Source organism: Anopheles funestus, chromosome 3RL, assembly GCF_943734845.2.
Source record: "Anopheles funestus chromosome 3RL, idAnoFuneDA-416_04, whole genome shotgun sequence".
In the NCBI taxonomy this organism is placed as follows: Eukaryota; Metazoa; Arthropoda; class Insecta; order Diptera; family Culicidae; genus Anopheles; species Anopheles funestus.
Window position 1 is genome coordinate 27,879,579 of NC_064599.1, and position 25,537 is coordinate 27,905,115.

General features: G+C 38.8%; 3 protein-coding genes across 3 annotated transcripts in view; 1 reads left to right on the plus strand and 2 right to left on the minus strand.

The window, feature by feature from the left end:
* Positions 1 to 539: 539 nt before the first annotated feature.
* On the minus strand, positions 540 to 6,243 carry LOC125767186 (myoferlin-like). Its single transcript, XM_049433499.1, has 13 exons — positions 6,146 to 6,243; positions 5,618 to 6,082; positions 5,411 to 5,554; positions 4,385 to 4,612; positions 4,049 to 4,318; positions 3,595 to 3,984; positions 3,343 to 3,527; positions 3,048 to 3,272; positions 2,362 to 2,967; positions 2,140 to 2,260; positions 1,677 to 2,021; positions 1,453 to 1,553; positions 540 to 851 (listed from the first exon to the last, which is right to left on the minus strand). The coding sequence occupies exons 2-13, from the start codon at positions 5,999 to 6,001 to the stop codon at positions 638 to 640; spliced, it is 3,213 nt and encodes a 1,070-aa protein (XP_049289456.1). The 5' UTR covers positions 6,002 to 6,082; positions 6,146 to 6,243; the 3' UTR covers positions 540 to 637.
* Positions 6,244 to 6,349: 106 nt separating this feature from the next.
* LOC125767187 (otoferlin-like) lies at positions 6,350 to 9,272 on the minus strand. The gene is made up of 5 exons (XM_049433500.1): positions 8,984 to 9,272; positions 8,772 to 8,919; positions 8,539 to 8,704; positions 8,084 to 8,475; positions 6,350 to 6,999 (listed from the first exon to the last, which is right to left on the minus strand). Exons 1-4 carry the CDS (start codon positions 9,173 to 9,175, stop codon positions 8,328 to 8,330), a joined length of 654 nt encoding a protein of 217 aa, XP_049289457.1. The 5' UTR covers positions 9,176 to 9,272; the 3' UTR covers positions 6,350 to 6,999; positions 8,084 to 8,327.
* An 871-nt stretch (positions 9,273 to 10,143) lies between these two features.
* Positions 10,144 to 25,537, plus strand: part of LOC125768752 (tetraspanin-9) — a 28,654-nt gene continuing 13,260 nt past the window's right edge. Inside the window, exons 1-2 of the mRNA XM_049436811.1 lie at positions 10,144 to 10,247; positions 11,151 to 11,299. The gene's annotated coding sequence lies outside the window, so the exon portion shown is untranslated. The remainder of the gene's footprint in view (positions 10,248 to 11,150; positions 11,300 to 25,537) is intronic.

Sequence of the window (25,537 nt, forward strand, 5' to 3'; positions counted from 1 at the left end):
TCCATTCACATTCACAATTTTCTGGATGCTATATGACAGGGCAGAAGTAATGGAGACAGAAGTAACGGTGAATAATAAAAGAGGGCAAGAAATAATGATTTTTCTGTCGTCTCTATTATGGAGTTGATTTCGCCTTGGAAAATTCAGCAAGATTGTTTAATATCGTATGAATAGAAATATGTACATTAACCTCTTAGAAGATCATTGGAAGCCTTGTCCTTTCCAAACATTAGTAGCTTATTTTTCATCATGAAAAGGACTTGGTTTACGTAAACAGGACAGCACGAGTATATCTATAACGATTGCGATTCGTTCAAATGAAACTGATCAACCGTTCTAAAAAATTATAATATCATTGATACAAGAAAATGTTTACCATTTAGAGATGAGAACAACAACTCTTTATAATGAATTAACTCACTCATATGAAAGATTTAATTCACTCATTCATTCTCCCAACCAATGCGAATGGTATCGTAGTTTAAGTAATAAAATGGCCGTTCTACACGAATAAAAAATACCTAACACATTGAGCAAGATAAAGCAAACATAATAGTTTTATTTTACGATATACAAACATTGCTAATAATAATTAATAAGGAGAAAAAATTACAAAATATTCACACAACACGGACAGCTATCCTTCGGAAGACATACTTTCGGATGAGCGTCTCTGTTCTAGCGATCGAACCATGAAAACCGTTGGCACATTTATCACCAATCCGTAAATGAGCAAACACAGCAAAATCACTGTACCGATCCAGATGAACGATTTTCGTATACGGGGCCACAACAGCTTGTTGAATGTTTTTGCCGGCTGCCGTAACCAGTGGAAAGATACTTCCGGACGACTGTGGAATGAACGATAAATAAAACAAAGCGTACAGTTTGGAATGCTAGAAAGTGATAGGAAAGATTTAACACCCATTCAGGGAATAACAGATTTGTTTTGTCGAACAATCAAGCATTTGATGTCGAATCACATCGAACCTACTAATTAGTGATGCAGACGATAGCTAATGATTGAAACAATACACATTGCGGGTACATTAATTTGTAAGAAACGAAATATTTCCAATACTTTACGAAACGCTGCTTTTAAACAGTTCAACACTTATTGTTCCGAAAGAAATCACATACATGTTTACTACATTTTGGTGAACTCTCATTTGGTGTAAAACAAAACAAAACCAACACTACGGTCAGTAACGTTTACTATTAATTGAGATAAATAGACAATCACATCGAAACCATAGAAATCTACCGAACGTCCATATGTCACGAACATTTACACAAGCCACGACACTTCGTGGGGCCGTAATTGGTGTAGATGTTTTAGTGTTGTAGGGATTCACATTGCTGAGAGCAAATCAAGCGATCAAACGGAAGAAATTAAATTCTTCCCATTCCCCAATTTCTCCGACGACCTCACCTCACGTCTAGCATACTTACAGGGGCTCAGGAAGATGCTGCGGTGGTTTTCGACCAACTCCAACCGGATTCTCCGCAGCATCTTCTTCGCTAAGAATCTCCAGTTCCAGTTCGATTTTGCCCTGTTTACAATCATAAACCATACCGCGAACCGAAAAAAGGAAAGGATGAAAATTAATTTAATTAAAAAAGTTCAATCAGCTCCCGTGCGTTTGATGATACGCTTCCACGTGGATATTATGTACCGTCAGCGATACACCACCAGCAGGTTGTCGACGATCGCTTGCATCAATGTTGGACGTGCGTTTGCCATGTACCGGGAACCATCCTCTAACACGACGCTCAACAAACAGATTCAAAGAACCACCTGCACTGCTTCCGTATCCTGTTAATGATAGGCTTTCGGTAAATTTACACGCATCGGCCGTACTTGCCGGGACAGGCAACTGCGCAAGGTTGAGATCCATCGTGCCGAGAAAATCATCTGCCGAAAATGAATCATTATCCCAAATCTGTACGGTCAGCGACGGTGGATACTTGAGCTCGGTATCGAATTGCTCGTAGAAAGCTTTTCGGCGACGCAGCACTAGCTGAAAGTGTAATAAAGTCTTAATTATCAAAGTTACCTCAAGAGTTCTACCGTTACCAGTGGCAACCCGTTTCCCGAATATCATTAGAAAGGGAGAAAAAAACGGGAGAGGTACCTACCATCCCATCGGCGGGTGAGTAATGGAAAGGAAATACCATGCGCCAGTTAAAGTTTCCTTCACCGGTTAGCGACCGATAATGAACGTCCGTGTACTGAGCTTCCGTGAACTCCTGCAGCCAGCTGTAACGACACGAGCCGAACCGGAATAAACAAAAAAAAAGGGTTGAATGCCACTGACCTTATCCCATTGGTGGACTAAACCTTGGAAGATTCATACTAACCACTTCACGTAGATATCACTCATCTCCGTACCGAAAATGTTACGCTCGTTTAGCATCACGTCGGCCGTATTCCAAACGATCAGCCGCAGTTCATAAGGTTTCGGTGGCTGAGGTGTAATGTCAAGTGGTAGCGGATGCGGTTGATTAGATTCGTACAGCTCGATCCAGAGTTGAACCTTACCCTGTTCAAGGCCACCGCGCTTGGGATGATACAATGAGCGCGTTTCCACGTGTTCGGGCGTTAGGGAAAACCCGTTGGCAACGTGATGGAAATTATTTAGCGCCAGCAGGCACAATTGCTCCGTTTGACATTCATTAGCGTCCAGCACGTCAGCATCAAATGGTTGACCTCCAATAGAGATCCTGTTACCCTTTATGTGAGGTTTCGCTATCCCATGCTGCTGGCATAGCCGTATCAACATTTCGGATGCTTTCAGCTGGTGGCGCCATTTGTTGCAACCTTTGGTTGTGAACTTGCTCGGCAATCCAAACGATGGCAAATGTTTGCTCCAAAACCGATCCTCAATATCGATGGACGTACTGCCAATAAGATCATCCGAGGAAGCAAAGTCTCTGTCATATACCGAAAGATGTAGCATTTGATCTCTGTCAGAAAGAAGCACTGTATTAAATATCTTTAAAATACTTTTTTGCACGATGTAGTAAACCTTCAACAGCAGATTTACCTAGGCAAAATGCCACGCATTTCAAATCGTCTACCAAACACAGGAGATGCCTGATTGGGGATATAAAAAGCTCGATCCCGTACACGCTGGTTACCGTACGATAGTACAATGTAAGCGTCCGATTCGGACATAAGATCACGCGATGAAAGATTTAAGGCTTGCACAACGTATACAACAACTACTATTTCCACGGGATTCGACATTGTGGGCAGTATGGTCTCTTTTCTAAAATTGTAAGAAAAATGTATAATTAATGTCTAATAATGAAGAATTAATTAAATTATCAGTATTTTACGGCACAAACGGTTGCGTTGAAGACTTCACTAGCGAACTGATTTGAATATGACATTTAACGGCACCATACTTCTGTGTCGCAAACGCTTTTGTCTTCTGATGTTTCTTTTTTTGAAGATTATAACTTCCGCTCCAATCTTTGAATCCCTCAAACTCGGCTAAACTTTCCAACTCTTTAGCGTAAATCTGAGACAAAGAAATTAATGGAGTTGAAGAAGAGATTAAAGCTAATGTAGTTCTATTAAATGTTTACCTTAAGAGAATATTTTTGATCATTTTGAGGAAGTTGATTATTGTAAAACTTTGACCACCATGTGAGTTCCACATTTTCGGAACATTGTTCCGTTGTGGGTTTACTGGTCAAGTTCAAGCCTTCCACCTGTTTCTTTATCATGTCACGAACGTTGGTCCAGTTGATATTTCTATTCAGTAGATCCGTTGGAAGTAGAGTCACATTTTCTTCCTGATCTACATCAATAATTGTTGAGCTTTCACTGAAAGATTCAGGTTTTATAGAGCTTTCTACAAGCAGTTCTGAAGCATTTACGATTGCATTCCCTATTGTTTTCAGGCGCTTTTCATCAGTAAAATCAACATGCTTGATAGTCATCAAGGGCCAATAGTTAGTATTTACTGGGAGACGCTATAACAAAAATTGACACTCTTTAATTACAACTTGTTTTCATCTCTCTCCTCGTTCCACTCACCACAGAACAATTTTCATATGCTTCTGGGAAATTAACACTATTTCCGTAAGCAATTCTTGAAACTCCGCTCATAATGCTCGCATCTCCAAGTGTTAGTAAAATTCGTGATTTTTGTATTTTGCCCTTCGAAGGTTTCTGCATTTGCCTTAGACCAACAAAACGTACACGAATTCTATATGTGGTCAAGCGTGGAGCTATTTCCGGTGGTAAACCATGTACAAGCAATCGTTCCACTTCAGTTTGTACGTCTCTCTCTAGGGCAGAGGGAATCTACAAGATAAATGCGTTATATCAATGTACAAAGCATTAAATTAATTTAACATATCACAAACGTACCTCTGCTATATTGCTTGAAACTAAAATTTCCGCTATCCTTGTTCCTTTGTAAAAAAGTGGAATCCATTGTAGCGAAATTTGAAGTGTTTGTAAATCTTCACTCTGTCTATTCCGACAGATCTTTGATGCAGCTGATCTATCGATACGGCTTGTTTCATCGTTGATATCTATTTCTTCTGCTTCCGATAATGTTACTGATGTTTCCAACCAGCCGATTGCGTTCCTTACCTTTAGATGAAATTTATACGTAACTTTATAACTTCCTGTTTCGCACGAAATTTAATATTTTGTTTGGTCAACTTATCTTCTTGAGGTTTATCGATATATAATCTTATTTATTTAAAAAATTGATATTTTAGAGAATCTTTCCATGAAATTATTCTTCGTTTTTAAGCCAAATGGATAAGAAAGTTTCCAAGGACTAGTGTACATGGATTCAACTTTTACGATATTTTACCGGTCCTGTCATTTCAGTAGGTCACCTACAGTCAGAGAAGTTCTTTTGTAGTGCTAAAACATAAAGAGGTGTTTGTCCTGCCATTTTATGCTTTCTATGACTTTTTTTCTTTTGTAACAGGAATCGTTATAGTTAGCTAGCCAAGGAAATGATCTATATTTCAAGGTCTGTATTTACAGTTTACCCAGGGTAAATAATTCTACATCACACAATGGATCATATTTCTGCTAATTTATCACAGAGAGCGCTAATGTCACTTGAATAAGCGCACAATGATCAGCAATAGAAGAATGACTAGAGATAGTGAGTTGCCAACCGGTATCGACAACCAGTTTAAGGACATTAAAGTCATGATATCAATATTTTATACTTGAGAGGGCAAAGTTATGGCATAGTAGGTAGTGGAGCCGATCTTTACCACAACAGGATCAGGTTTGACACTAGATTTACACTAGAACTATCGGACCAGTAAGAAAAATTGTTTAAAACACTGAGAAACTCTAGTGTTAAACACACAGAATGGTCGGAAAAAATCTATTTCTACATTGAAAGAAAATTCATTCTCTTACCATTTCGTTTTCATCCCATTGAAAGTTGAACAAAATGGTACATTTCTGGCCTAATTCGTCCATTGCTACGCTTGACATGGTAAATGGTACATTCTGAAACTCCACTGTTTCATTCCAGCACGGTGACAGTGTATTGGGAATAGTCTGTATAATAAAAACATGTTACAGAAACAAAATATTCATTGATGTGATCAACAATTACATTACCGATAGCGCCATTTCGTAGCTTTCAAACAGAACCGTTAGTTTAACGTTACACTGTTCAGCGTCAAGAAATCCAGCAAAAATCCGTCCTTGATACACGTGTACCTTACAGTGCATGTATTTCGTTACGAATTGATTGCTAATCTGCTGCTGCTGTCCTACATCAGTCACTTGCCTTGTGGGATCTTCCAGCAATTCATCCGGCGTTAGCTGTTCCTGCCGTTCTGTTGCTATCTGTAACGCATAGTCCAGTTTTGCATAAATGCAACCGCAACGATCCGGACACGAATGATTGCAATGAATCGATCTCGGGAGGATTGTGCATCGCTTGCCGCACTGTACACCCAACGGGCCTGAGGGGCTTGGTTGATGAATGTAATGAAGCATGTTGAATCGTGCAATAGCATCCACTGATGTATGTCCAGGACGGGAAAAACGTAACAAAATGTCTGGCTGTTGGTTTTGTTCCTTTTGCAAAAGAAATGTGTGACTTAGGACAAATTAATTGGCAAATCGTTACGAGCTACTTACATCATGTGAAAGCTTCGATAAACAATTTAAAGTTGTTTCCAGTTCTGTCAGAATTCCTGCCACTTCGTTGATACTGGTGGAAGCGTTCAAACGTGACTTTAAAGTTCGAAGTTCGGATTTCTTTAACAACTGGTAAAAATATGATAAAAAAGAAGATTTTCCATGAAGCATCTTCAAACAGTAAACCTCACTTGAACTCACCAATTGCTGTAAAATATAACTCTTTCGTAGTTGATCTAATTTTGTATGTTGTTTGTACATAGATTCTACTATCTTCTCGTAAGCCATCGTAAAATCCTGTTCTAGTATTGTTAGCAAACGAACGAAAAGTTCTCGCTCGTGGAAAACATTTTGTTTTGGTTCGAAATTGCTTACAGCACCTTTGAGCAAGTCCGTCAAACGAACAACTCTGTCACTTAACTTCATAAGCGCTTCTTGAATAAAATACTTATGTCTAAAATCTGGCAACTGCACCTTGATGGTAAAAATTGTCTCAGTAGAATCCAAAGGTACCATCTGAAAACTCTGGCAAGATGTTGAATTGCCCATTTTCAAAATGATGGGTTTCGAGAAAATATCACCACAGCTAAGATATATCAATATTTGATGCGTGGATAACTGACCAAATAACTGCAGTTTTAAAATGTTGAATCGAATTATAAACACCTGTTCTTCCCAGTAGTTTGTTTCCTCGAGTGGTTCGTAGATTCGAATATTTTGCGTTTTATGAGCCGGTACTGATTGAATGGATAAAATGTCGGTACTGATCGACATTAACAATTTTCCGACGTACTGCGAATCTTGAGCACCGGCGTAAAAATGTATCCAAGCTGGTCCGAATGTAGGTAAGTTAGCTGGAACAAGAAATGTGTAAATAATAATAATCTTTATCTTTCTTTTCGAATGCCCGCTCAAATTGTTTAATAATAACTATTAAACCCAACTTAAAGTCTAACCAAAGTAGTATCCTAGACTCAACTCAAAAAGGAAGGAAGGAAGAAGATCTAGATACAAAAAAGAATAAAAAATAAGGAAAAAATAAAAAAAATCTATAAATTTGAAAATCTTCTAAGGCTATAATGGCCTTAGCTTTTTTTTGGGAAATTTAGCAAAATTTTATAAATTGATTTATTTTAATGCGATTTGGATGAAATACGTTTCTTTTCACTCAAATAATGCTTTAAATAAAAAAAATTAAAAATAAGAAAAAAATAAAAAAATTCTAAAAGCTTGACAATTTTCTAAGGCTTACCCCTTGCCATTTTTTGAGCAATTTAGCAAAATTTTATAAATTGTTTTATTTTAACGCGAATTGGTTGAAATAAGTTTCTTTTCACTCATAAATAATTGCTTTAAATGCCTTAAATAAAATTTCCTAAGGCTCTTAAAATTTCCTTAGTTTTTTTTGGGAAATTGAAAAAAAAATATAAATTGATTTATTTTAATGCGAATTGGTTGAAATGAGTTACTTTTCACTCGAATAATGCTTTAAGTTAAAAAGAATAAAAAATAATAAAAAATAAAAAAAATGTACAAATTTGCCAATCTCCTATGGCCTTAGTTTTTTTTTGGGAAAATTAGCAAAATTTATAAATTGATGTATTTTAATGCGAAAAACAGTTTCTTTTCACTCAAATAATTGCTGCATTGTTAATGAATTTATTACTGGTATGTTGAACTTGCTTCAACAATGTCGGTATAAACAACGCGTTTGGCCATTTTACTAGATAAATATAGCCCACTACATACAGGTGTTCGATCTGTTTTGGAAGCTATGTCGGAACCGTAGTTATGATGACCTGAGTATTTAATTTAAATGAGAATTTAAGATACATCATTTAACTTAGAATAGTGCCCTCCTAAGAACTTAGGATAATGCCCTGCGGGACAGCCGACGTGCTACTGAATTTTAACTTAATTAATAAAATTCATACTTACACAAATCGTTAGTTCGTTGAGATAAGCATGCGATATGAAAATCTTTCATAGATTTGACAAAGTTGTAGCAACAATTGGCCGTAATTAGATCTATTTCCAATATTTGATTTGGTGATGGATATGTTCCAACAAAGCTTAACTTTTCATTCCACCGATAGCTTCTACTATAAGAGCTGGTTTTGGTCCGTACCTTTTTGGGACAGCAGTACATTTAAATCGAATTTATTTGAAGGAAAATCCTCAATTAAGTATTGGTTTTTACCTTGGATCCTCCATAAGATACTCGCACGGCATACTCAGCGCTATTGACAAACTCTCCACGAAAGATGTTGCAACAGTATCGAACCCTTTGTATCTCCTCATTTGCAGCCGATGTGGGAAGAAGTCTATTCCTGCATTAAATATAAACTGAGCTTTATGCGCACATAATGTTCAAGCTTTAACCATTGCCAAACCTTTCGATTATGTCATAGTCCTCCTTGTAATCCAGTACTATGGGTGATGGCGTTCCAATAGCAGACGCAATCGATAAATCTATCAAGAGATAACCACAGTGCAGCTCGTTCGAAAATGCTCTTCCCATCGGTTCAAATGTGGCCCACTTTTTGAAAAATCCATGATCTGAAAACATAAAAATATTAAGACATTATCCAATAATCTAACCCTGGTGCCTTGTTGTCGTACATACTTTTCTCTTCCCATACTGTGTTTAGATCCACGTGAAACTCTCCAATGCACGAATTCATGCTGGTACAAACGGACGGACGATATAAGTAAAACGTAATACCCTTTCGTCGAAGTTTTCGCTCAGAACAATGCAATGTAAAGCTGAAATACTTCAAAGCAAACATTAAAATTATCAACTATGTACAAAATGTTACCAAAGGTGAATGTTTTTACCTCGTTAAAGTAAGGATTATCGGTACGATAAGCAATTCTTGTGCGTTTGTATTTTCCGTTGCAGGATACCATCACGAATGTGTCACAGTTAAACTCTTGTAAATGGCGCGCTTTGTACACGGTAGCTGATACAAGAAAATCTTGTTTGTCATTTTGTACACACAGCGCATTTTCCTCTAGTAGATTCTCCATTTTCACCGTTGTTTCTGTGCTGATTAGATCGTTTTACTAGCTGTAATAGAGCTTGTTTAAAAAAACTGCTCACAAACACACTCAATGCCAACTGTGATGTAACGGATTGTGAAGTGTCATGCACGCGTTTCGTTACAAAAAAAATTTAAAAGCGCCAAAACGCTTGACGACGTTGTAAATTCACCACAAGTGGTGAGTTTATTAAAGGTGGTGAAAAGCAGCTGTAATGCAGCAAATGTTTCAAAATTATTTACAACAAGCAATAAAAAATACTTTACCAAAACACAAAACGAAAAATGTAAAACGAAAAACAGCGATACAGTAAGGAAATTCGAAGGAATGTTGAAAAAAAGGAAAAATATAGAAATCTACTCGAAAGACTCTTCCAAAAAGCTTTACAATTATTGTTACTTAAGTAGATATCTTATCAATTGGTTCTACTTCCAATTTAACTTACGTTATTGAAAGCTAATTTCCAATTCCAATTTATTCCAATTCCAATTTAACTTACGTTATTGAAAGCTAAAAATATTCAAAATGAAAATTAAGCGTTTTTCAACCGTTTTTTACATATGGCCACGGCTTTACAAATGTTAAGTTGCATACACACTGCGGTTTTTACTGTCGGTTTTTTTTAATCAAAATAAACTTTATTCCAGAAAAATTTATTAAAACATCTCTTATAAGAGCTATAGCTAAGGGTTTAATATAACCTTATCATACAAGTAATACATTCGCTGAAGATTTATTCATTCGCTTTTTTACATTAAAAATGTCAATTATTTCGTTTATCATTTAATCCATCAACTCAATCAAATTCTTAGAGTAATTTATTATAAATGGTATCATTTTGAATAAAGCTCGAATAAAATAAAAATAATAATAAAGCACAATCATCGCATAAGGAAAATCAATCCACCACACGCTAGGGATTATTGTGCATCGTGTGCAGCTTGACATTGCCAGCCCGCGTGAGCTGGGTTGTGCCGAGGGCATAGGAAACTCGCACAAGTCTCTGTCCAGCCCTTGAGAAGTGTGGTCACGAATGTAGCGCGTTCGGTTGGTGTACCTGGTAAGCGTCCTCGTAACGGCTGTTGTTTTTGCTGTACCGCCGTATCGCAAGAAACCTGTTTTCGTTCGAAAAGCTAACCGTCGGATGCAGTGGTCGTGAAACGTGTTCAGAATTGATCATTTCCTCCCGTTTTTTTGATCGAAACCATGTGCCAAGCGAAAATTGTGTGGCTGCGGAAAGCTATACGTAAACCACCGTGTATATTCCAGGGGCATTATCATGCACAGATCGAGTCGAAAGTTGAATGTGGTTTAGTGGTGTGACAGTGATGAACGGAGCATGGACGAATCCTCTCCAGTTTGCATCCGTTTGATCGCCCTACACGAATAAAATACATCTAACTCAGATCCTTTTTGCGCAAAGGTTGTGTGAGTGCGTTTTTACGTATAAACAGAGCTGTGAGTGTATGTGTGCGAACGATCTTACCAGATGTATTTCTTCACCTGTTATTACCAAATGATCGTTACCAATAGCTACGATTATCACAAAAACAACGTAAACAAATGTAATAGAGCGATCGTGAAGTGTTTCTAAACATCCAACTCTTTAAAAACATAGCTTGTATAAGATAGTGAAGCATGCAACATCGCAAGAATGACCCGATTTATATGCCAGACATCAATGACCTTTACTCTTCTCCTAGCGAGATGATGCTTCCAATAACAAAAAAAAAGAATAAATCAATCTCAATGATAATCATCCATTTGGTTGACTGTACGTTTGAGCGCTTTCCATGCTACGGGAGGGGAAAGAAACAACGCCAGTACAAAACAGTAAAAAAAGGTCAAATATATGCTGGGCACCGATGTGTTCCAGTGATACAGATGTGTTTTATGATGAAACGTGTGTGTGTATATGTGTATGTGCCTTCCTTTTCATAATGTGTTTGTCGTTGAATTTCAGTTCCCAATTTCAGAATTAAACCACACCGTGGAATGCAGTGAAAGTACGCATTAATTCTACGGGCTAGCAAGAGTATTAGCTTCTCCAACAGATAAGCAGATTGGTTCTACGAGAATCAGTTCTACAGATTCAGACACCAGCTTCAAAAGGTATGTACTCAACCAATATTAAAGAAGTTTAAGAGACAAAAAACCTTTGCAAAATGTGTGCTCAAAACATGCCTTTGAATTGATACCGCTGTGACCGTCTGTCGCAGATGGCTTTCAAATTGTGTCCACAGCAATGTCAATGTATCGCTTACGATGACATCATGTTTAGCCAAGAGCCTTTCCACTTGTTATATGCAATCAATTTGAAATGGTAAATTAATTCTTTCGATTTGTGGTTATATTTTTAACATTCACTGTGCCACAAATATGCAGATTAGTAGCTGCAGTCATACGTTTTTTTTCTTATCTCTGAAGTGCTTTGGAGTTTTTTTTTTGCCTTACCAAACCAACTGATCAAATAGCTCGATCAATAAGGTCTTGTGACTGACACGGTTTTTAAAGTCGTTTAGAACTTAAATTGTGTGTAAAACAACTCCTGCATGCTGGGGCGGCCCGGTGGTGCATGTGAAAAACGGCGCCCGTCCACACGGCAGGGACCGGGTTCAAATCCCATCCGGACCGTCTCCCCGTAGCATGGACTGACTATCCTGCTACGTGGTAAAATAAGTCTTGATACGGCCAGGCCGTTCTAACCGAGCAAAAAAAAAAAAAAAAACTCCTGCATGCTACCTATGTAAGTTCATCTATCGAGAATGTGCAATTTTAATCATTTGTGTACATTGTATGAGATGACATCAACTCCCCAACAAAGTTCCGTAGGGAATTCTTATTTAACTCTACAAATCTTGTCTAAAACCGGTTGTGTTGATTGTCTCTCAGTGGGCCTTTGGAAGTACTGAAATCCGAAATGTCAATCCTTCGATACAGTGTCCCAGATTTGAACCCAGATCTAGCATGTTTTGCGGTTGCGGGAATCGATCGCTAAACCCATTTGACCGTCTCGTATTCTACATGATGTGTCTATTAATTCCAACAAGGTTGTCAGTTAAATATAATTATGTGAGAAAACGATGTAATCATGCCTACATCCGGTAACGATCTTACAAGTTTTTTTTTCTCAAATTCTGTCTTCTTGAAGTTTGCGAATGAACGAAACGAAAATAAAGATGAGCATATTGAAAACAAAAACCATTCAGAAACAATCTAAACAAGAGACTCGTAAACTCGTTTTTGTTCGTTGCTCCAAAAACATTAGAAAGGATGAAAATGTATCTCCCAAAAGAAACGTGAGACAACGCGGTCACTGAGCGACAGCAGTGCTTTGGTGCCGCTTGTCGTCAGACGATATCTGGATTCTGTTTTGCTTTCTTGAAGTAAGCTGAAACTCGAAATCGTTCCAGTTCCAGGATCGCAAGACACTGCATGTCTACGGATACAACTTTCGAGACAGCAATTCCACTTGTATGTATTTTCGTTCGTTTGCACAGTAGACACGGTGCACTATGCTGCTGTTACACTTTAAGGCTTCGATACAAGATCACCGAAAGACCTTTTCGTGGGACGAAAGTTTTCGTGAATAAGTTTACGGGTAGCTAAAAAGAATTGGAGTATTTCCTTTAAGAAAAATCGGCAAGGTTGATATCGTACGCTGTTGTACATTTTGATTGTGCAATATTAATTCGTACCGAAAATTGTGATCCGGTTTCGTTGCGAACTCTGGCGCAAAGCGCACTGCACAAAGGAGTCAACCGGTTGCATTAAAATGCAGGTGGTCTGAACCTGAACATGTCTGCAACGCATATTATGCAACCAGCGGGTACGGGGATCCATTTGACCCCTTTTTTCCCTTGTGTTGTAATATTCATTTCTGGATCATTTCGCATTGATCTCGTAGGATTTTGCTACTTCACACCATTCGGGCCAAAGTAATGTATTGGTTTGACACTGACAAACTGCTAACATCTGGTGTCATTTTTGCCCTGTTTTTTGCGGTTTTTACTAAACAAGTTCCAAGCCAGAATAAGCCCAGTAATATAAGGAGATCCAGTTCAGAGAAGTGTCAATTTGCTAACGTACAATGAAATGCGATACAGCGTTTCCATCCGAAAGGAAGACTTATAGTGTCAAGAGTGTAATGTTCGTACATCTTAACCTGGATTAGTTCAATGGAAAGTGTAAAAACAACCTTCGTGTCTTGGCATGGAAAGGAACTATTTGAATTTCCCTCAAACATAGTCGCAACATGAATGTGCACACTGATGCAAACAAAGTAATTTTTGTTAGCTTAAATGGCACCTTAAGAAAGTGCACCAACAATGGCGTAATGTGAGCGAACTTAACTGTCCTAAAGCCTCCGGTAAGCTGGACACAGTAGCTATTAAGATTTTTCCCCCGCTGGGGTTTGTCAAACTGAGGGCAAAAGCACTTGCCCAATCCTTTTACCCTGGTCGAAAACCGTACGATCGTTACAAGTTTTACAAACGACAAAGTGAGTAGTTCGAAACATTAGCATAACAGTAAACTAAGCTGTAGCCATTCCCGGGGGCAGTACAGTGTGGTTTGATGCCGATCGTACAAAGTTCGGAACACACACGACAAACGAACGAAAGGGGTCGATGCAAACAAAACACTAATCGCTTGTTTGAGTTTTGTTACTTATTTCCAAACTCCATTGGCCAACTCAACCGAAACAGAAAACACATGTTTTAGGCGTCATGGAGAGAGACGTTCCGTGTAAGCAAACGAAAGTGATGCTGGAATGCTGGTATGAGAGTAATGCTCCTGTACTGTCTTGATTGTTTAACGATCAAGTAGATCAATATTTGGGTAATTGGCTCGGGGCTCGGATATAAAGTCTTGAAGAAGTTCTAATGATCTATCCAAAACTTTTGATGTCCTCAATTTCTTGAAGTATTTCCATCAAAATATTTTATTTTAAATGCTATTTTAATGAATTTTAATCAAGGCGAGTTCAGGAACTTTATTGTTTATTTGGTATTCAGAGGATCGCTTTATAATTTTGTTCTTTATGTCACTTCTTTGGACTCTTCAAAAATTGAAGGAAATCATGGGATGCCATTCCTGGTTTTTCAAGATTTTAATTTACTCCTAACAGCATGCTCAATTCCTTCGTAAGATGCTACGATTCAGGCGAGATTCGTTCCCAGATATGTCGTGTGAGAACCCGGCGCCACTTTCACAGCGCCACCGATTTCTTCATAGTGTATCGAGCCATATGTATTGCCACAATCACAAGTAAACAGCATGACAACCGACGGGAAATGCAGCTCTCTCTTTGGCGTTCATTAACGCCACGTGTTTCGTGTTGGATGATGATTAAACCATTCTCCAACCAACAACAGTCCGGTCGATCACTAGAGTCAATTGCCATCGATAAACGAACACAATCAGAAAAGTGCGGAGAAGTGGAGAAAATATGATAGCACTGTGTGCAAAAATTCTCCTAATTCTCCATGAAGCATGTCAGGCGTGAAGAATATTCTGCCAAGCAATTCAATCTGCTGTGAACAAAATTTAAGATTAAAATGCGTCTTTTTTTTCTACAGCAAACAAAACTGAATAAGATTACGATCGAGTTGTTGGGCAGAACGTACAGAACAGAAGGAAGAAAGTATTTCTTCTACACCCACACTCGCACACGGAAACAATGAATGATTTCCTCAATTTTCCATTACGAATTCCACCCTTGCCGCTACCCCGGGGTATAATCATTCTGTGAGTTTTTCGCTTGACCTCTCACTATAAACGGTTTCCCACTGCCCAGTGCAGTGGTGGTTCTCCCATTTTCTTAGCTGTTGGTGTTTTTATTTCTTTCCCCTCCCAAAACGTGCTCCAAAGCATGGAGACCTTGTTCAAGCCATTTCCGAAGCGACAACCTGTGTGTGTGTGTATATGTTGACTCTTGGGCGATTTTAAAACCTTTTGCTGGTGGTGTTTTGCCGCTTCTCAGGGGACGCCACCCAAGGTAAGAGGGGCTTCCTTTACCAAACAGCGAACCAGTGAAAAAGCAAGAAATGGGGAGAACTAACAACAACAACAACAATACACATTAAATGCAACCGGCCCGATGGCCGTGCTAGGTTTGCTGTTACCCCGTGGAGCATAATTATGCTGACCGCGGAACCACGCGGACGGCTGTGGGTGGAAAGGTGGAAAGGAAATGACGAAGTTTGCTTGACGAAGTGCGACCGTATGTGCTTGGGGTGTGAGTAACACTAAAGAAAAAAGACATGGACCCTCCAAAATAAAAAAAAAACCCACAGCCATTTGTATGCGTGCACGGTTGTGCAGTGAAAGGAATGAAAGCTGTATCAGAAGATCAGGCTAAAGAAATAAGCACCAACCAGTGTGTGTGTGTGTGTGCGGTATTGTGTTTGTGTGAAGATTTGGGTATTTTTTTCTGTTTCTTACTTTAAAGACAATCAAAACCCTCGGCACACAATGAGAAGCGGGCCCTTTTGCACCAAACGCGACATTGGGTGACTCTCGATTTTGAGGTAATTCTCATGCGCAACTAGACAACTGTGTAGTAAGTACGCACCCCGGTTGTGGTTTTTTCCGGCTTCTATGGTACCACGGGGACTCTGTTTTCCTATTTTTATGCTATCCCGGTCGGTCGGTCGGCATGGCAGAAGATCATACCGAATCGAAGAAATACAACATAACAGCTGCCCCGCACGCTTCGCCGTTCACATCGCTGTCTTTACAATCGATCTCAGGGCAGACAACAACAATGGTTCGAACAGCAGACAAGTCGGTTGGCCAAAGCGAATTTATAGCATTTTCTGCTTCGCTGAAAAACTCAAGATATGAATGCCGAGATACTAAACAGCAACTGAGCTGGGACAGGAAGTCAGGGTGGTCAACATAGTTTGTGGTACACGAATAAAGAGGAGGGAAGTAGCAGTAGAGAGTTGATACTTAAAGACCGAAAAAAAGTCACTTACTTATGATTCTGCACAATCACACACACACACACACACACACACACACACATACAAATGCAAACCCTTTATGTCTACACACTAGTGCTGCCGGTGCGGAAATCCCGAAAGCAGCAGGGTTAGATGCATTTGCATAATGTGTGGAAAATATAATGTACGGATCATTACTAAATTGTGGTTTGGCCCGGTATAAACTGCTGTGCGGTGCAGTTTTTTGTTTCCCTATGTTTGCTTCTATCTTGATTAGTTGAATAATTTTCTAGCCATTTCATACCACCCAAACAAAACCCATTGGTGATGTTAGGGGCAATGTTGAAGATTGCATATTCATGTGAGAGCATGGTCATCTAACCGTTCTCGCTGTAATAAAAAGATGGTAGATCGTAACTGATTTTCTGATGCTACTTTCCGTTTTTACTTCTTTGCTTTGTTCTATTTCGTTGATATATTTATAGAAACAAATTAAAAATGTTATCCCTTCGATGTTTTGTATCATAAAGACATTCCATTTTCTCTATAATAGCAAACGATCATAAGAATCAATCGATGGGTGGTTTTGTTACAGTTTTCCCTATTTTTTGTTGTTTTTTTCTCTTCCATTTTCCACTTTGCTGTAACCAAATTGTTCCCCCTTAGATCTACTTTAAGAACCGCTCGCGCGAGCGTGTGTAACATAAGAATTAAAAATAGCACGCAATCAGGTCCGTCGACCGGCAAACGAACCATAAGGGAAGAAAAGGTACGGCGCTATGAAAATGGAAACCACGTCGCACATTTGCGCCCTGTCAGCGATGGCTTCCTAGCCGACCGTTCCCTCGTATCCGGTGGTAAACATCAAAACGCCTAGGCGCACATTAGAGTGTTGCGGCGAGTCCCGAAACAGGTTGAACGAACCCGACTACTTCCCAATTTTCAACCACAACAACAAGAGATTCAAATGCCCGAAATCCACGGCTTCCGGCACAGCTCAATCGATTATTGGTGAGAATTATGGAGGGTTTTTTGACATAAGCTTTAATCATCGTTTAAAGTTAGCCAAACAATCAACTGGACCGAAATTGAATTGTATTGCAAAACAAAAAGCAGCGAAAAAAATGCAAGGTCGTGGACAAGAAGAATGTTGGCATTCAGGTTGACGGTCTATGTCGGGGTAGCGAGCACATTGGTATCCGGTCGCATGCGGAAGTTTTGCATCCGGTGTTATGCATCCTTTCGGTGATGAACACTTCCTGGTATTTACCTTTCGCTAAGTAATACATCCCGTTGAACGGACGTGTTTTTGTTTTGTTATTATTATTTTTTAATTTAGTTGTTGATTTTTGAAACCGCTTTTTGGCCTCTTCTATTCACTTCTTTTGTTTATTATTTCTTTTTTTTGTGTTATTGTTAGCTTTTTATTCTACTTTCATGTCGTTTGCTTTATAATTTATTTCTATTATTATTTTATTATTTCTTATTTCCAAATCGATGAGATTTCTATTCTATTTGCTCTGATTAAAACTTTGTTATATTTTTTAAAGTAATTTATTTTATTTCTTGTTATTATAAAAATTTAATATTTGTTTTCAATAGTTTGATAACATGTCTTTCAGGTATGTTATTTTAAGAAAGGCATTCATTTTCTTAAATATCATTTAAGGAAGATCAACACAAATTAGATTAAATTGGTCTTCAGATTCGGTGAAACATTCTTAGAAGATTGAGTTTTGATCAGGAAACTTTATAGCATATTTACGAAAAACTAATCCCAACAACTAGTAAAAAAATTACAAAAGTATCGCTCATTAATATTTATGTTTTTGTTAACATGTTTTCCGCTACAACTTTATTTTCCTCGATTTTGAATTTATTATACAGTCCGCTCCAAAACTATAACACTACCCCGGTATATTATGCCAAAAATTATACAACAAATTTCGATTGTATGAGAAGCTTATAACACGTGTTTTCGTATTTTTTTATGGCTTTAGTGTATCGAATAAGAACCGAAATACGAAAAAGATTGTTTATTCCATTGTACCGAAAATTCATAAATTTTTCACTTAATGTAATATTTAATTTTTAATATTTTGATTTATGATCTCTTTCTTAAGCCAGCGGAAGCGATTGGCTCTTGGGAATCACGTCAAGTTTATAATAATCTGATCAAGCTGTAAAGCTGTATGTACCTCTAAAGTTTTAAAACAAATACGAAAATATTGGTTATAGTTTGTTTTTAAACTTTGAAGAATACTGTAATTTTTCATATTTCGGTGTAGTTCATGTAACTTATTGTTTATTTATTTCAAATAGATTCGGCACAAAATTTCGAAGTAATCAAAGATTTTTTTTGTTGTATTGTTTTTGTTCATTTTTGCAAGTTCATGTTATTAGCTGACATCTTAAATCATCGTTTGTATTTAATGCAGTTGTAAATGCGATTGTTGCTACCCTCTGCTTATGTAAGCATTTTTCGTATTTATTAAATTTTCCTTTGTTATGGCAAGCTTTTTTCCTAACCTTAACCGAAGCAATTCCAAACGATTCATCCATTCCGATGAGTGCCTATTTTTGGTACGTTCGTACGATCGCTCAATGTCACCGATCGTTTGTGATCTCATGACACAGATTTCCTGTCCCCGATCGCCATCAGACAGGTGACAGGTCGTTATCATCTCCATCGTCAGCGCTCCGCCCGTTTCGACGGTGGTCCATCAATAGTGCTTCCATTTTGATCAGTTTTCCTTAGGGGAAGTTACACATTTTTACGGACAACCGTTGCCGATGGCATGAATGGGATGAAGAAAAGAAAAATGTTAAAAGCACCAACCGTTTTAGAAACGCCCCGGCTTTACGTAAGCTAGCCAACAATTGTGGATTGAAAAGACGCTGAAATGCTGCGGGGCGTGCATCGACAAAAACGAGGCTTCGGCAATTTGTTGCAGAATGTGTGATGGAGGTTACGCACAATAGTTTCACGCTGCGCTTTAGGGCGATTGTCTCGCAAAACTGTGTTGCGTAATGTGTGTGTGCAGAAGCGTGTGTCCCAACCTTGACAGCGAAGCGCCATTCCATCCTGCATACACATCGCAGCGTGATAGTTTGTGATAAGAATCGCAAACGCATATCATCGACGCAGCGATGCACTTTGCGTGCACAGTGTGGGAACTCCTCGGGACAATTCACTGTTGGTGCCGTTCTACGTCTTCATCACCACACATGTGGTGGTCGTACGTACAGGAGGACGAGCTATGGGGTGTAACTGTCCGGTTTTGTTAGTTCGGTTCACAAAAACTGCCGCGTCAATATATGTCGGGCTGACCGGTAGAACTGGTCCCAAACACGTTCCACCGTTGGATTGGAGGTAGACCGGAGACAACTTGCCGGTAGAGTTTGTAATGATGCTAGGTGAGGTGACATTTCGATCGGCCTTGGCTCTTTCCAGGTTGACGAAGAATTTATGTTTAGGCTTGGCCGAGTACGGTAAAGTGCAAGCTATTGCTATGTATGTAGCTAAACGAAGGAACCGCGTTAGACTGGAGCTGGTCAGTTTATTCGTGTCCACTATGTTCCTGAATATATTAAACAAGAGGTGCAGTTCATTCTTCGATGAAGAATTCAACCTTCAGGCATTCATGTTTTGTGTGTATTAAATATTATAACATCAGATTCCTTTGCTATTTGCTTTGTTAATTATTGACGTCATTTCTGCTCTGCCTCCAGATCTGCTCCGTATGTTACACTGAAGAGTTCAAGACATTCCTTACGTATGTACAAAGTATCCCCAATTTGTTATTCTCCTGGTATTCTGTTACTCTTTGTCCTAGTATGTAAATTTCATTAAATTAATCCATTCCGGAACTCATATATTAAACTCCTGTTCCCTTAACGAAGTATGTGTCAATAGTGTTGGACTTGTTAAGGACTTGGGTTTGATCAGTACTGCCTGGAGAACTTTGAGATTTGAGAAGCCTGGCAGCTTGAGATTTTTAAAATCCTTTAAAATCCTTTTTTTGCTCGTTGATCAAAACGGTACTGGAGTATGTTGCTCAGTAATTTGGACTCCTTTGGCCAGAGTTTAAATGGGTGACATCTTTCGCCAGGCCGACGTCTTTCGACTCTCAAGTTTCTTGAGGGTTATTCCTCCACATTGTCTAACTACGAGTCCAGAGTTAGACTTGAAAAAGAAATCTTGTGAAGATCGCCGGTCTTTCATCCTTCATTGCTTTGCTTCTTCATGACCATATTGATGCTCCTGATGCACTCTTGTCTTCGATTTTTTATTATATCCTCTCCCTTTCTTTCCGCTAATTAAACGGAAGCAAGGATCCTTAATTGAGTACCATATACGGCTTTAATTCCTTTTCCAACATATTTTACTTCAATTTACCCTTATCCGATATTTCATCATCTTATATTTTGGAAGGAGTTTGGAAGGAACTAGAAAAAGGATATGCACAGTTCATTTTCCTTAATTTAATTTTCCTATTTTGCTAAAAAAACACACAAGCATAAGACAAAAATAATTACCTGAAACAAACAATACGATACGAAATGCACCTGGGAAAGTACTGTCTTCCCAATTAAACCAATCCATTTAAATCTCGCTCCATCTGCAACATTGTGATTGTGCTGACATGCAATACAACAATGGAAAGAAGCACAATCGATAAAAAAAAGATCAACCGATTGCATCGATAAATTGTGGTTAGTGCTATGCAAACAAGATAACGCACAAATCGGCAACAATCGACGGAAAAGGGCACATTACATTGAATGCAGTTGTGTACCGTGTGCAAATGGAGGACACATTTTAGCCGTGCATTAGCCGTTCCGCTGACGTCCAGATTCCGACCACTTTCACCATTATGTTTGACCGTTATGGGGTGTCCAACCAGTTGGCTGGCCAGTTTCGTTGCCAAAGGGTAACTTCTTACTGGTAGGCTCCGTGCTATCCACCGCGAAGGGAACTTTCGTTTATGTCGCCCCTGTCGTCGTTCTGTGCCGTGATTGACGGTACGATCCGTTCAAGTACGCTAGCTGCAGTCGCCCTACTGGGACCATTAACGTCCATCCTACCAGACATCATTTCCATATGTTGACATTGTGTACCAGCAAAATAAGTGAATGGTTTTTAATTCATTTTTAAAGACACTCCATTTGATGTTTGCGTTGTATGAAAGGCTTTACCGTGCTGAGGGGGGGGTTTTCATTGTTATCGCTTCATTTCGCTTATAGAAAACTTTAACAGGATGCTGTTAGATTATTGCTAGACTAAGATGGATTGACGGAAGCCGAATAAATGTTGTTAGCAAATCCGAGCTAACGTTTCGCTGGCTGTACATGTGCAATCGGGCTTATGGTTATGGGAACATTCCAACCGATTCCACCACTGTTTAGCGTTAGCGTATGCGTTCGCGAACGTAGCAGGTTTTGGTTCCCTTTCCAATCGACCAACCTTGCTTTCATCTAACACCTTGAACATAAGCCAGGGCCGAACTGCAAGCCTGGCAAAACATAAAAGAGAAAGTAAAACTCCCCGGGAGAGTGTAGTGCACTTTCCTAGCGGGCAACATTGACTGCTGCTGGTTCCTCTCCTGGTTCCTGTCACACGGAACGTTTCCTGTTTTATCGCACTACTTATCTAAGGAAGGGTTGTGTGAGACGGGTTTAGGAGACAGCAACCGTGCTGTGGTTTTTTGTTTGGTTCTGCTGCCCCATTCATCAGCAGCCTGTGACGGAAAGGCATCACCGTGTGATTTATAAGCTTTTTTCGAAGGCGGAAGAATTTTTTTTTCATGCTTGGTTGATCAGACACCACAAGCTTTATGTAGCGAGGCTTCTGTACAGATATTATTCATTTCCGGTGTTAATGTTAATAATTGTGAGTAATTGTTAGAATTTGAGTTATTTGTGATCGACAACCTGTATCTCACCTAATTAGTGCAGCGTAATGATATCAAGAATATTTCAAGTCAGCATATTTAATAAAACATTGTTGTGTGAGGTCTAGGTCTCAGGAATATCTAGTAAAAATACCATCAGTTTTCAAACATACAGCGCGAATGACCTTTGAACTTAATAACTTCTGGACAAGTGAATCCAACGGATGATTTCAACGTGTGAACAAAACCAAATCTACGGTAAAAAATAACCAAAGAATATACCAAACAATAAAACCTACGGGTGGCAAAAATAGGTCGACAAACTCAACTTTTGAGTGCCTTGTTTTTCGGGACTGGGAAATCTGATAGTCCAGATAGTTTTCAAGATTAAGATCATGATCTAGGAAAAGACACGGATATGTAAAATGAGCTGGAACTTTAGGGGTTGTACACTGATGGCGTGGGGAACTTTTTTCATTTCGTTGAAAGCTTCATTTGGTATGGACCTCAACGCGGTTCGGTCCGGAATTCCTTGGAGGAAATACTCCTATTCGTACTGGACAATGACCATGGGCTTGTGCTTCATTTCCCACTAAAAGTTCTGATAAAACCTCGGAGATTCTTAAATAGCCCTTATGTCCTCCGTATCTGAATTTCATTGAAAATGTTTGGTATATCGTTGCGTTCCTCGTTCTTTTCAGCAAACCTTTCCCAACGTAATATTCGTAAATACTGAGAACGGATTAAGTAGATTATTTTAAAAGTATTGATTTTTTCCATAAACCCACGGCTAATTGAAGTAATTCCCAACAATATCTCGTAATATAATGTACACGCAGTACTAAGAACTTCACAGTAAATTTGAATTTCATGTGGAATTTGTTGAAATATAATCAAACATTGATCAACAGCAAAAGTTTTTAATAAGAATTTCATTATATTAAATATTCTAAACCATACGAAACCTCAATTAGTTTGAAAATCCTCCTTACATCCTCCAGGATAATCTCTTTTTTCTAAAGATTTTTTCTTGTACAATTTTTACCATATTTTTAACACTGTATAAAATGAAAATGGTGAACACAAACAAAAAACAAATTCATTCAATGCATTCCGCTAAGCTGCAGTGAATTTCCTAACCAACAAACATTTGCACAACTTCGACGGGCCACCAATCAACCTACAGGCCACCCTTTCACATTGTATCGATGGGATAGTTTCAAGAACGCAATGCAGTAATAATGCATGCAGATTGGTTAACATATCCATTCTACCAGCGAATGTGTGCGTGCGTGTGTAGGTGGGATCGTGGATGTGCAATTAAGATGTGCTATTGTTTTCTCAGCATGAAGTTTTCGCGCCTATCGCAGCGCACAAGTTGTTGTGGCGCGATGTGCGCAGCGCGCTCAGTTCGGGCACACGGGGGCGCCACAAACCAAGTGACCTATCCTTCACGCATGAGAGAATGGGGTGGTTTGTTTTTATTTCGTTAGCTGCTCGTATTGTAGCTGTAGAAAGGGAAAACTTTTTATATGAAGAAAGAACTATGATCGTCCGTCCGCATGTGTCCATATACACGGAGGGCCTTTTTTGCCCATTTTCCTCGTTCGTTCAATGCATAATGCATAAACATATTCAAGGCTAGATTGTGTTTTTCATTGCATTTTTTAAAATTCGCTAGATGGGGAAGGAAGGTTCTACGAGCTGTAAGTGGGACATGTTACATTACCGCAAAGTCATCTTATGCTTTAACGACAACTTGACGAATCATAAATGTATTATGGTAAACAAATCTTTTAACAACAAGCCAGTCAGTTTCTTCGTCTGTTTCATTTTTATTTTGCGCAATGTTTGCAATAAAATTCATAGCATACATAAACGAAAACACCACCGAGAGCCGTAAAGACTCGTTGCCCGTATGGTAAAACTCCGTACCGGTCAAAAGGTTGAATGTAAATAAATTGCTTTTATGAAAAGCTTGCTCACTTTCCTTTTACCATAAAAAACCCAGCAAAAAAAAAACCCCAAACAATCGGACGAGTCGGGAGCTGGGTAAAAGTAATCGCACACAACCCCAATCGCTCATTATGGTACGGCAATAAAAGGAAGGGAAAAACTGATCTTACTTTCCTGGGGTTGTTATTTTATTTGGCAGCGATTACTCCATTCACCGTGCGGCGATCAGCAAACTCCGCAAGCCTCAAACAAAATGTCTTTGTAGGTGGTGTAAATGATGTTACGCACAATTAGAAAATAATTCAAAGTTCACGGTTGTCGAGGGTATTCGGGGGAAAAAAATCAGGTGTGAGGAAATTGTAACCTCTCGTAATTTGTTACCCCGTTTTTGTTGTGTTTCTTTTGGCATCCGATCATTTCCTATCGGATGATCGGTGAAATTCAAGAACCATCATCTTGATACGGACTAACATTTGGTAGCAAAATGGTAGCAAATTGTGTAAAATAATTTTCGGAGACACTTTGTTCGTGGTGTGCGAATTTCTCATCGATCAAAACAAAGCCAAAAAAAACATTATCAGATTAGCTGTGGATGAAGATCATTTGGCGAACCGATTGTTATAGCGTTTCGCGTTCAAGTTCATGTCATAAGGCGCAGTAGCTACAATATCGCCGACTAACTGTCATTTTATTTTTACTCAAAACTTGCCGCACAATGACGTTTTGCTCACTAACGGGTTCGTGGTCAGGCGTAGTAGCAAACTTCCATTCGTGGCACACCTTACACGTTACGCGTCGTGATCGTTTTCAGGGTTACCAGCGCTGGCTGGTCGTGATCGATGCCAAAAGCGGGATCGATATTGACGGGATGTTTGTTACGTTGCCTCGGTCCAGTTTTATGTCCACCATGCTCGGACCGTATTATTATGGTACCGAGCGTGTCAAGTGGAGTGTATCGACAACAATCGAAGTTTTCAGCGTGCCGCCTCCACTCATCGACTGGGACGAATCTTAAATGTCTATTCATTGACTGGTTCGTTCTGTAGAAACAGTTATTGCGAAGTGTTTTTGTTTTGTTCAAAAAGCCATCAACCTCTTCTATTGGATGATCCCAAACGATGCTACTCGCTAATTTGGATATCCGTTTCATTTCATTATTATTTTGCGTTTTTTAAAGAAAATGTTTTAAGAATATCGGAAGCTGTTAGTACACAACTTAAAGCATGTTGGGAATCAGTCTAGTAAAATTGTAAAATTGTAAAGGAAGTAAGGAGTTAAGAACTTACACATTCTAGTTTATGGTAGGTATGCCCGGATATACCGATCTGTCCGGCGGGGAGTCATGGCGGATAATACTTTTCCTCAAACTTCCTCAGTCATTCAAATCCCACAAAAAGCCTCCGTTTCCTTTTGAATTTTTTCTCAAATTTTGTTTCTCAAACAATCAAATTACAATTATTGTTATTTTTAATTCTACAATATGTATTTACATTTAAAATAGCACGCCAAAGGAGTACTTTCAACTAAAAAATCATTCAAAATCATTTGCGATT

What these genes read in the sequence shown, in the direction of transcription:
- LOC125767186 (XM_049433499.1), bottom strand. Translation starts at nt 6,001, where the DNA reads ATGCTTCATTACATTCATCAACCAAGCCCCTCAGGCCCGTTGGGTGTA. An exon ending in TTTCAAGCAATATAGCAGAG is followed by an intron (nt 4,319 to 4,384) that starts GTACGTTTGTGA and finishes TTTATCTTGTAG; the next exon opens with ATTCCCTCTGCCCTAGAGAG. An exon ending in AGTGATATCTACGTGAAGTG is followed by an intron (nt 2,261 to 2,361) that starts GTTAGTATGAAT and finishes GTGTCGTTACAG; the next exon opens with CTGGCTGCAGGAGTTCACGG.
- LOC125767187 (XM_049433500.1), bottom strand. Translation starts at nt 9,175, where the DNA reads ATGGAGAATCTACTAGAGGAAAATGCGCTGTGTGTACAAAATGACAAA. An exon ending in ATAATCCTTACTTTAACGAG is followed by an intron (nt 8,920 to 8,983) that starts GTAAAAACATTC and finishes TTTGCTTTGAAG; the next exon opens with TATTTCAGCTTTACATTGCA. An exon ending in CACAGTATGGGAAGAGAAAA is followed by an intron (nt 8,705 to 8,771) that starts GTATGTACGACA and finishes TTATGTTTTCAG; the next exon opens with ATCATGGATTTTTCAAAAAG.